Source organism: Chinchilla lanigera, unplaced genomic scaffold (assembly GCF_000276665.1).
Source record: "Chinchilla lanigera isolate Chin_1 unplaced genomic scaffold, ChiLan1.0 scaffold00034, whole genome shotgun sequence".
Lineage (NCBI taxonomy): Eukaryota > Metazoa > Chordata > Mammalia > Rodentia > Chinchillidae > Chinchilla > Chinchilla lanigera.
Genome location: NW_004955435.1, coordinates 11998859 through 12010890, shown reverse-complemented (window position 1 = coordinate 12010890; position 12032 = coordinate 11998859). Strand labels below are relative to the sequence as shown.

General features: G+C 40.1%; 1 protein-coding gene across 4 annotated transcripts in view; it reads left to right on the top strand.

Annotated features, from left to right (window-relative positions):
- The first annotated feature begins 1311 nt into the window (after window positions 1-1311).
- LOC102018018 (calcium-binding mitochondrial carrier protein SCaMC-1-like) overlaps window positions 1312-12032 on the top strand; it is a 59838-nt gene continuing 49117 nt past the window's right edge. For 3 of the 4 annotated variants that reach the window (XM_013516554.1, XM_005388828.2, XM_013516552.1), the window contains exons 1-2: window positions 1312-2546; window positions 9489-9615. In XM_013516554.1, coding sequence (XP_013372008.1) covers window positions 2364-2546; window positions 9489-9615 — 310 coding nt within the window. In that variant the 5' untranslated portion in view covers window positions 1312-2363. Of the gene's footprint in view, window positions 2547-2687; window positions 2990-9488; window positions 9616-12032 lie in introns of those variants that run through there. The other variant, XM_013516555.1, reaches the window with a different exon arrangement.

Below are 12032 nucleotides of genomic sequence, written 5' to 3'. Positions count from 1 at the left end.
TCCACTTAATCCAGCTATTCCCCTTCTGGGTATGTTGCCAGAAGAATTAAAAACATCATGCCACAGTGATAAATGTGCACCCATGTTTATAGCAGTGCAATTTGTCATAGATAAATCTTGGAAACAACCCAAATGCCTATCAACTGAGGAATGGATAAAAAATATGTATTTCTATAGAGTGGAGTAGTACTCAACTATAAAAAAGATAAACTCAAGGCCTTTATAGGTAAATAGATGCAACTAGAGACCATACTCATAAGTGAAATAAATCAGATCCATATGTGTAAACATCACATTGTCTCCCTGGTGTAAGAACATGAAAGAGTAAATAAAACCCAAAATGTGCAATAGATAATAAGAAAGGGAAAGAAATTGCTCAAAGGAAGGAACAACTGGGATGAGGGAAAGAAGAAAAAGAAAGCACTAAGGCATTTTATATATATATATACATATATGGATCAGTGGCATAACTGTACTGTTGGTGTCTGATGGTTTGTAGAGGGGAAATTAATGATTAAAAGTGTTTTTAAAATATTTTGACTAATTTTGCATGCTTGTATCTGTTAATCTGAGCAATTTATGTGATGACAACAATTTGCAGTATAATATCCATTGGTGAATTCCTACAATCCTGCCTAGTGACACTATGTATTGTCTTTAATGTTCTTTTAAATTATTATTTTCTTATTCTCTTTAATGATTTGATCAATCTTCTATTCTTACATCTGGTAATCTGAGCAACTTTGTTGAAGATAACAATATGTAATATAACAACCACTGTTCATCTCTATCATTTGGTTTAAAACCCTGTATCATTTTTAATGTCCTTGCTTTGTGTTGTTTGTATTTTGCTATTGTTCTTTTTTTTTGTACTATTTTCTTAAAAAAAAAAAATAAAAACATGGGTCTGCAATGCTGTGTCATTAATTTTCAATGGAGAGGAGACAGTGAGAGGGAGGGAGAAAGGGAAGGAGGGACAGAGAGAGAGAGGGAGGGTTCAGAGTAATAGTACTAGCTTTCTACATAAGCGCTCAAGCCTACTTTCCCAGGGCCTCAATTTTAGACGCTCTCAGGACCACAAAGGAGACTGAGAAGTAGCTCAAGAGAAGTTGGAAATGTGTAGTATTTGTTAGGTTTCCAGTGCAGAAAAGAACCAAAGAAAGAAAGGAAAGAAAAAAAAAAAGAAAGAAAGAAAGGAAAGAAGGTCTTTACTCCAGACAAGGAGAAGAGCGGGAAACATGCCATACTGGAGTCCTCTGGAGCTAGACAAGGGAGCTTGGGGGGGGTGGAGTGGGGTTTATAAAGACTCTGGCTCGGGGCGGAGCTTAAGGGGCATGCTTAGTGACGTGTCAGGAGCTGATTGGGGTTTACTTCGCGCGCTGGAGAAGGGCAAGAGGAAGTTGTACTCGGGACTGAGGGGAGGAGAAACGGGGGTGGTCATTGGGAAGATAAGCCGTTGTTTTGGGCTTCAGCCATGTTAGACCACCACCACATAATAATTCAGCAATTCATACGTAGGCAGGAACCTATCAGTATTAAGAGAGGCAGAAGTATGTGGTATTCTAGGAAACAAAGGAAAGATGTTTTAGGGTGGAGGATGTGGTCAGCAGTATTTCAACAGGGCCAAATTTAAATGAAGGTTTTAAAAGTGTTTTCAGATTTGTGATATGGAAATTTAGTAAGGCAGGTGGTGGCGGTCGATTAAGAGACTGCAATCTCTTAAAGAAGTGGGAAGTGCCGAAGAAGAAACCAGTTCTTGCCAACACTAGCAGAGGACAGAAACAGAGCGAAGGCTCCTCCTCTGCTCTTCAGACCTCTCCCCAAAGATCCGCGGGGTACAGATCCCTAAGCGGGATACAGATCCCTAAGCGCAGGTCCTTCCTGGAATAAGGGGTGACCCCAGGGCTCGTGACGCTCCAGGTCTAGTCCGCTGCACTGCTCGCTGAAGCACTAAGCCTGTGCCAGGAGATTTTAGACGCCCAGAGACTTCCTTCGACATAACCCTCGCCGCCAACTGGGGAGTGTGCGCCCTCTCCCCAAATTTCCCCCACCGCCTGGCGCGTGGGCAACCCCCGTGACAGCCCTGGGCACCGGAAGCCACGGCCTCTGGAGCCTCGGGTTCAGCTTCCGGCTCAGGACGAATCTCGCGGGGAGGCGCTTACAAGGTTCCGGGCCGCGGACGGTCCTCCCGGCGCGCCGGCTGGCAGGTCCGCCGCGCCCCCAGGCGGTTGCCGCAAGCGCGCCCTTGGCGGGTGCCGCCGCGCTGCGCAGCCCGGCCGGGAGGGGGCGGGAGCGGCCGGCGCTGAGAGGAGGTCGGCTGTAGGCCAGGCCGTCGAGCGGTTCCCGCCGTCCCGGAACGCGCCATGCTGCGCTGGCTGCGGGGCTTCGTGCTGCCCGGGGCGGCCTGCCAGAGCCACGACGACTACCTGCGCTACCAGACCCTCTTCGAACGCCTGGACCACAACGGAGACGGCGTGGTGGACATCCTGGAGCTCCAGGAGGGGCTGAAAAACTGGAACTCCGCCTTTGACCCTGATTCGGAGACGGTGAGCGACTGCGCAGATGCGGGAGCCGCGGAGCCGCGGAGCCGCTGGACGAGGGCGGGAGGCCGGGGGACGGGGCGGCGCAGCCCGGGAGCGTGTGCGCAGCCGCCCGCTCGGGTCATGTGCGCGCTGACAGCAGCCCTCTGGGCTTCGGGGGAGCCGGTGAATGGGGGTCTGGAGACTCAACGTTTTCCAGCCAGCAGGAGCTGTAAAGCCTCCTCTCTTTTCGCAAGAGTCACCACCTAGGCGGCCGCGGTGAACCTATGGCACGCGTGTCATTGCGTTTTTCTTTGAAGACAAAAGATGTTAATGTAGAGTTTTCCCCTAGGCTAAAACCTCGTTAATCGGGTTTCATGACCGTGTTGGGACTTTGCGATGAATAAGTGGATTTGGAGTTGCAGTTTGGTGCTGATTCTAAAAGGTTCTCCATCACCGCCTAGGAGAAGGTATTGAGTTTTCTCCAAAGGGCAGGCACAGATGGATGCCCCCTGCTCTCTTTCTGACGTCCGTAGCCAAGGGACTCAGATGGATCCATAGGGTTACACGTCAGCCGACTGTTAGTACCTTGCCTAAATTAGATGTCTTTCTTCTCTAGGCTGATCTTGACTTGAATATTTTAAAACTGTTCATTAAATAATCTTAGGGGAAGTTTCAGGATATCAAGAGAAAAATATCATCTTGCCTGCATCAGTGAGGGGATCAGGACAACTCTGCTCTTTGAAGCAATCACCATACTTGAATCAGGTTTGCTGGGCAGGTCCCTCCCTGTCTCCTAATAGAAAATGTACAGTAACAAGCAAGTAGGAAGTTTTCACAAGAACTTTGTAAGCATTATATACTCTTTATTTTGGCTTTTATGTTTTGGAAAGAAATGGATGCAATTATGTTTTGGAGTCTTGAAGTAACTTGTTTATTTTATGCTGATTCTGTGATTTCATATATTTTATTGTGATAAAGTACACATAGAATTTACCATCAGAACTATTTTTAGGTGTATAGTGCAGTGATAGTAAGTACATTCATGCTGTGCAGCAGTCACCACCATCCATTTTATCTTACAAACCTGGAACTCTGCATCTACTAAAGAGTAACTGCTTATTTTCCCTCCTCCTGCCTCCAAAAGCCACCACGCTGCTCTACGAGTTTTGACTACTCCAAGCACATCATCTATGTGAAATCATACAATACTTGTCTTTTTGTGACTGGCTTAATTCACTTAGCATAATGGCCTTAGAGTTCGCCAGTGTTGCAACACTGTGTCAGAACTCCTTTTATTTTTAAGGCCAAATAGTATTCTATTGTATGTGTATACTACGTTTTGTATATTCATTCATTTGTTGATAGACACTTGGATTACGTCCATGTTTTAGTTTTTGTGAATAATACTTCTGTGAACATGGGTGTATAAATATCTTTTTGAGATCCTGCTTTCAGTTCTTTCAGGTATATTCCCAGAAATGGAAGCTGGCTCACAGGGGAAATCTGCATTTAAAAACTTGCGGAATTGCCAAATGATTTTCCGTAGTAGCTATGTCACCCTGTGTTCTCACCAATGGGACAAATGTGTTCCAACTCTCTTACATCATTGCTGATACTTGTTACTTTGTGTTTTGTTTTTGTTTTTGAAAATGGGTCAGTGTGTCTTTCTGTGTTGTCCAAGCTTTCCCCAAACTCATCATCCGCTTGCCTCAGTCTGTAGAGTAGCTGGGATTACAAGCATGTACCACCTTGCGCAGCTGTGTGTGGGTAGTGTGTTTAAGTAGTAGACACTCAGTCAGGTGTGAGGCGGTATTTTATTGCAGTTCTGATGTGCATTAGTGATGCTCAGTATCTTTTCATGTGCTTAGTGGTTATTTATATATCCTCTTTGGAGAAATGTCTATGCACGTGCTTTGCCTATTTTTAAACTTTTACTTGCTTTTGTTATTGACTTTAGGTAATAGTATATATACAATAGAATATATTTAAATTTTTGTGAAGCTGAATTTGTGAATTTTATTGTTTTAAATTTTTTTACACCTTTTATTTTTGATGTCACATCTAAGAAATGATTGCTAAATCCAATGTCAGGAACATTTTGCCCTATTTTTTCCTAATAGTTTTATAATTTCAGATCTTAATATTTAGGTCATAGATCCATGTTGAGTTAATTTTTACATATGGTCTTAGGTAAGGATCCAACTGTATTCTTTTGCAGATGGACATCTAATTCTCCCAGCATCTTTTGTTGAAAAATCTATCCTTTTGCTATTGAATGGTCTTGGCACCCTTGTCAAAAATCATTTGACCATATGTATGTTTTTATTTCTAGGCCATTTCATTGGTCTATATACATGTCTTTGTGAACAGTACTGCTTTGTTTTTGACTGCTTTTGCTTTATACTAAATTTTGAAATCAAGAAATGTGAGTCCTCCAATTTTATTCTTTTCCAAGATTGTTTAGGCTGTGTAAGTATTCCTTGAGACTCCATATGAGATATAAGAGGAGTTTTTCTGTTTCTGAATATCATGAATGGGATTTAATTGAAATTATAGATTGCTTTGGGTAGCATTAACATCTTAATAATATAAATTCTTCTAATCCATGAACATGGGATGTCTATTTCTTTAAGTTTTTTCAGATGTGTTAGAATTTTCATTGTACAAGTGACTTTCTCATCTTCTTGGGTAATTTCTGAGGATTTACAAAGAGATTTTTGCTTTCTCTTTAGCCATTCTGTAGTCATATTTATTTATTTATTTTTACCAGCACTTAGGCTGATTCTATAACCTTGCTATTGTGAATAATGGTTCAATAAACATGGGAATGTAGACATCTCTTTAACAAACTGATTTCAGGCCTTTTGGGTAAATTCTTGAAACTGATATTGTTGAATATATGGTAATTCAATTTTTGTTTTTTGAGGAATCTCCTTACTGTTTCCCATAATGGCTATTCTAATTTACTACATTCCTGCCAACCCATGTACAAGTTTTCCCTTAATGTTCTCACCAAAAACTTGTTATTTTTTGTCTTTTTAATAATGGCCATTTGAATAGGTGTGAGATTGTAGTCCCTTGTGGTTTTAATTTGCGTTTCCTTAATAGTGACGTTGACTACCTTTTCATATATGTTGACCGTTTGTTTGTCACCTTTTGAGAATTGTCTTTTAAGATCCTTTGCCTGTTTTTAAATTTTATTTTCTTTGCTTGCTATTGAGTGGTTTGAACTCCTCATATATTTCAGATATTACTGATTATTAGATGTAAGACTTACAGGTATTTTCTCCGTTCTGTAGGTTGTCTGTTTACACTGTTGTTACTTTGTTATATAGAAGGTTTTTAATTTGATGCAATTCCACTTGTTTGTAGTTCCTTTTTTTTTAGTTGCGCTTTGGTGTCATATTGAAATAATTGCCCAAAGTCATTTAGTTTTACCCTATGGATTTTTCTATTAGTTTTATAGTTTTAGGTCTTATGTTTAAATTTTTAATTTGTTTTGTGTTGATTTTTGTACATGGCATGAGAGAAAGTCCAGTTTAATTATTCTGTGTGTCAATATCCACTTTTCCCAGTTTAAATGTAAACTCATTACAGGTTAACATATTTCTCATGAAAAATAACTGTGTTCTCAAAAACAACAAAAAATTTAATGAGAGAAGTGGCATTACTTTTAAATTTTTGCAAATATCTTTAATGCGTAACTTAAGGGAAGACAGATAGAATATGTCCCTTCTGCATCATTCTTTTACAATGTCACATGTCCCATAGGCGTCAAAAAAAAAAGTAACTCCAATGCTGGGCCAAGAGATGGAGAACGGGTGGGGGATGGGAAAGAGGCATAAATTAAGGTGTGTTACATACCTAGACTAGCTTACCGGGATGAATGTAAATGTTATTTACTGCAAACATGTGCTAATAACAATGAAGATTTGAAAAAATACTCCCATGATCACAGGAACTGGGGCTGTGTTCCCCAGCCCCTGCCTCTCAGCAGGACTCCGCCCAGTCCCTGTCCGGTTGACGCTGTCCCCCATGACTGTCTCTTCCTCATCCACGCTGGGAGCTTCGCAGTGTGAAGCAGCCAAAGGGCTGCTCTGGTACCCCGTTCAAACACCCGGCCCTTTTCCACGGCGGCGTTCCCGCCAGTTCTTGCTCCATGATTGTGGCTGCAGGCGCTTGTTCTGAGGTAACTCACCAACTATTGATTGTGGATGGCCACTCTGGAAACAGTGTCCTGCATTTTCCTTGCTGGTTCCAATTGCAGATGATTCTTTCACTTTCTTGGTTAAATGTATTCCTAAATATTTTATTTTTTGGATAGCTGCTGTAAATGAAATTGTTCCATTAATTTTTCTTTTAGTATAGTTTCTTGTTAGTATGTAGCAATGCTATTTTTTTGCTTTGTTTTGTTTTGTTTTTCCGGTACCAGGAATCGAACTCACGACCTCGCGCTTGCCAGGCGGGCGCTGTGCTGCTGAGCTAAATCCTCAGTGCCTGTAGCAGTGCTATTGATCTTTGTGTGTTTGGTTCTGATGCAGTTCTGTTTTCCCTGAGCAAAAATGTTAGTTTCACTTTGCCTCCCAGCTGGTGGCTAGCCAGCTGCTGGATAGTCTTCTCCTTGGTGCGATCCATTTCTTTTGCATCATTTAGTCCTATTTCTTTTCCTCTGTCACTTCCCTCGTGGTTCCCAGGTAACCTCCACCCACTTCAATTCCTTTCCAAGGTACTGTTTCCCAGACTCTAAATACTGTCCTGGGGAAGCTTAGTTTATGGCACTCACTGCTCTGCCATTTTGGGACTCTCAGAAAAAATACTTGATATTATTTTAATATTCTTAAATTTCCTAAGCCTTGTTTGTGCCCTTACACCTGATATATCTTGGAGAATGTTCTATGTGTGCTTGAGAAGAATGTGTATTCTGTCACTGTTGAATGGGATGTTTTGTATTTATCTGCTGGTCCCAAAACTGTGAGCTAAATTCACCCTTCTCTTTATAATCTAGTCATTATGGATACTTCACTGTGGTAATGCAGAACTGGTTAATATAGTAATTTCATAGCTCTCCCCTTTTTTAGGGTCCATTATTGGAGCTTTATTAGTTTCTTTTGGAGGTGTCATAATCTTTCTGTCTTTATATTGCTTTCTATGTGTTTGAAGAGACAGCTCCTACTTCTGGATTTTTTTCTGTAAAAAGTTGCTAAGTTTTTGAGATATAGCTCAGCAGCATAGTGCCTGCCTGGCAAGTGCAAGATCCTGAGTTTGATTCCTGGTACCAAAAAAAAGTTGCTAAACTTTAAGTCATTGTACAGCAAAATTGAGACAGTCTCATGATGTAATCGAACTGATAGAGGACTAATTTTTTCACACTGTAATTTAGTGTTCTTTAACACTAATGTCATGTGCGTACCATATATATTCTACCTAATGGGAAACACTAATCTACAGAATTAACTTGAAGTCCTTTTCATGGGTTGTAAGTCCTCCCATGATCTCTTTCCTGACCTACCTTATCTGCTCCTTTTTTTCCATGCACTTTGTCTAAGGAAATTGGGACTACTTAAGATTTTTATGAAGAGTAAGGATATATAGATATAAAGTACTTAGAAGTAAGTGCTCAATAAAATTATCTGTTATTGTTATTATTTTTGTAATTAATGTCTGCTCTATCTTCGTGCAAATCTGTAAATATTCTTGGAACATCCTCTTCCATTTAACTGTCCAGCAGATGCCTTGTTTTCTCTGTGAATCTTAATTTAAGGAATCTTTCTCTGTGAAGGCTTGTCAGGATCTCCCCAAACTTTACTGTACTTTGAATACATTCCCATTGTATCACTGAACATACTGTTTTTGCTTATGGGAGTTGTCTCTACTGGTTGTTTCTTTAATTTGCTTCAAGGCAGAGATTACATATTCTTATCTTGTAATCTCTAACACCCGGTCCAGTTTCTGTCTCATAGTATTTATTTTTCAATTCAATAAATATTTATAAAGTATGAATTATCTGATTTATTTACTAAAGGCATATGTATACCATACTTTATGCTAGACACTAATGTTACAGAGATGAGGATATAGGTGATGATGTAGGAGTCTGCTGAAAATGTATATGACATGCATGTATAAATTATTATTAATTTTTAATTAAAAATTTTAAGGGCCTAGTGAAACTTGAACGTTTACTTTACAAGACTAGATCTTTAACCATCAGCTTAAACCATTCAGCTGAGGGACATTGTCTTGGTTACTTTTTTCTCCCTGCTGGGACAAAGTACCTGATGCCCCAAATTAAGGAAGGAAAGGTTTATTTTGCTTACAGTTCGTGGAAGTTTCAGTCCGTACTTGGCAGATTATAAAGCAGAGTGGCACATGGCAAAGAGCTACAGCTCAGGGCGGCAGAACACAGCTAAGCCGCAAGCACACACCAGGGCGGAATGGGCGAGGAATGTCCTCAAGCACTCTTTTCCTCTCCCTTACATATGCTAACTATCCACCCCAGGGCGGTTGTAGCTCTCACACCCATAATCATTCAACTCTAATAGCCTGCCCCATGGTCGCATGAGGCTTTGGAGGGGACACACAGACATAAACCATAACAGACATAATAGAATCTCACATATTTTAACATTTTGTTTGCCAACATTATCTCTGATGGCAAAAAGTATGTGTATTAGTATCATTATTCCCTTGAAGTGCTTGGCATTCATCATTTACCTCAGGTAAATACTTACTAATAAGGTTCATAATTACTTGGGATTACATGGTGGCTATGAACTTTACTATTGTACAAGTTAAAAAATAACTTAATATCCTTAACCTTGTAGCTGTGACTGAAACACTAAGTAATGTGTTCTTATAGCAGTCATAATTAGTAAGAATGAAGTGTGCAAATGTTAGCATGGTATAAGGATATACTCAGTGGTGTCATGAGTGGATTTACTGCAATGAATTTCTTCTCTTTTGTAGGCTATTCTTAATGCTGGAGGTACCAATGCTGACTCAGGATTGGATTTTGAAGAATTTGTGCGGTATCTTCAAGACCATGAGAAAAAAATGAAGCTGGCATTTGACAGTCTGGACAGAAATAAGGATGGTGTGTATGTCTCATTAACAGTTGGCTTAATGTGAATAAGTATCAGAACTAAAGGGTAATTTTGCTAGCTTTTAACTTACTCCTATCAAACACTTGATTATTTCTACTAAGTCTGTCATTTTTAATTTCTTGAGAAAAGTTATATTAGTAGTATACTTCCCAGGCAATTCATCTTTTTAATAAAAATAATTTTGTGGAAATTTGTGTCATCTGACTTGAAAGCTTTTTGGCTTAATGAGTGGGCCTTCCACTTTTTTGCAGTACATGAGCTGAAAGTATCATGGTAACTTGAAAAACATGACATTTATCATTTTCTTATTGATTATGAAAAGATATTGGTTGTAAGAAAATGAGATACTATAGACAAACTCCTGGAAGAAAGAACAGCCCTGCTGTTTAGACATCAGTTTTGACACTTTTATGTTTTTTTTTGATATGTTTGATATCTTTCTTATAGACTATTGCTCCTACCATGGCTTCTTCCATCTTCCTGGTAGGCTCTAGCAGCCCTGCAGAAGTACTGCTTTGAATGAGCTGCCAGCTCTCTTTGTTGGTGTCTGAGCTGCTGTTGTTTTTCATGTCTCAGTCACCACTTTTGTGTAGAATTCACCCAGTTTACACTGGCCAGGATGCTTACTGAAATGAGAAATAGAATACTTCACCTGTTATGGGGTGAATCATGTTTTGTCAAAATGATATGTTGAAGTCCTAGCAAACAGGACTTCACACTTGTTTAGAAATAAGATCTTTATAGGAGTAATCAAGTTTAAATGAGGTCATTGGATTGGGCTGTATTCTGACTGGTGCCTTTATTAAGACACAAAAGGCAGATACAGTTATACCTTGGTACTCTACCACTTTGAGACTTGGCACATTTGCTACTAGATGCATTTTGACATGATCGTTTTGTCCTGGTACTCATCATTTATTTGAGCATAAACTGCGAGTTGGTGTTGATTGCCTCATGATTCTACCTTTTCCAGCCAAAACAGTTTGTTTGCTGCTCATTGTTTTTGATACTTTCACCCTTTCAGAATCAATTAACAATGAGTACTGAGGTGCCGCTATATATATAGGAGATGATGATGTGAATCCTGGCATGCAGTGATAGACAGGATTGGAATGATACCTCTTCAAGCCCAGAGATGCCTTAGACTCTTAGAAGCTTGGAAAGAGGCATAGAACACACTCTTTCCCAGCATCTTCTGAGGGAGCATAGCTCTGCTGATACCTTGATTTTTGTTACAGTAGCCATAGGCAACTAATACCCCCTGTGTGTTATGCTTAATTAGGAGGTATCTGATAGCAAAATATTACGGGCCTCAAAATACAGCTTTTTTCAATTCATATGTTCATACAGCCACTTTCTCCCAGAGTGTACAAGTGTTTCCAGGGTGGCTAGGATAGAGTATTTCATGGTGATAAGAATTCTGAGGTGTCTTAAAAGCCAGAGAATAGACAGGAGAAAGAGATAAGAGGTTTGAATTCATAGCTTCGAGCTAAATTTAAAAAAAGAAAAAAGAAAAACAACTCTCCGTATTCCTTCCAGTATGCTGAACCATCCAGGCCATATCATATTCTACATTTAGGACCAACCAGTCTAGAAGAAAACTTTTCTTGGTGGTCTACCCTCCTAATTTAGCACATCGTACTCTTTGGGTTGTAGATGAAGTGTAAATGATTTATATTTCTTCACCCCAGTATTTCATTACAAAACTCTCTGATTCCTTAGGTCTGGTAGACATTTTCCCCCCTACTATCTGGCCATGCTGCTAGTGGCCTGGGGAATTTGTGCTAAGACCAGTCCTTTTACCTTTTGACTAGTATCTGTAATAGCTAAATAAACCTTTCGTTTCAGAGGCCTCATAGACTCCAAAGTTTGACTTAACACTGATCGTAGGTGCCTTATTGACTCTGGAGCCAACATTTCTCCACCAGATCTGGCTCACTGCACCAGACCTTTCCACTCTTGTTGTATCCAACATTATTGTTCCTCTTGGTACTCTTCTAGTTCATCATATGCTTGTATGTTAAACATTAAGAGAAGATGAGATTCGATTGTCCCACACCCTGCTCACCGCCCTAGGAGGCTGTCTAGTTCTCATGTCAGTCAGTGGAGGTAGATGGGTACACATGGGCTAATGATTCTATTAAAAGCCCTATCTGGAAACACCTAAGCCCCTAATCTGGCCAAAATATCCATAGAATGCTGTTGCAAGTATATTGCTGAAGTAGTTAATTATTAAACATCATTTCATCAAGTTTCTTTCTAGGATGATGTCTTACTTTTATCATTGCTGACACAAAATACCCAACATCCACAAGTTAAATTAGGAAAGGTTTATTTTAGCTCACAGTGTGTAGAGGGTTTCAGTTCATAGTCAGCTGGCTCCAAGGCAGGGTGGCATGGCAGAGGT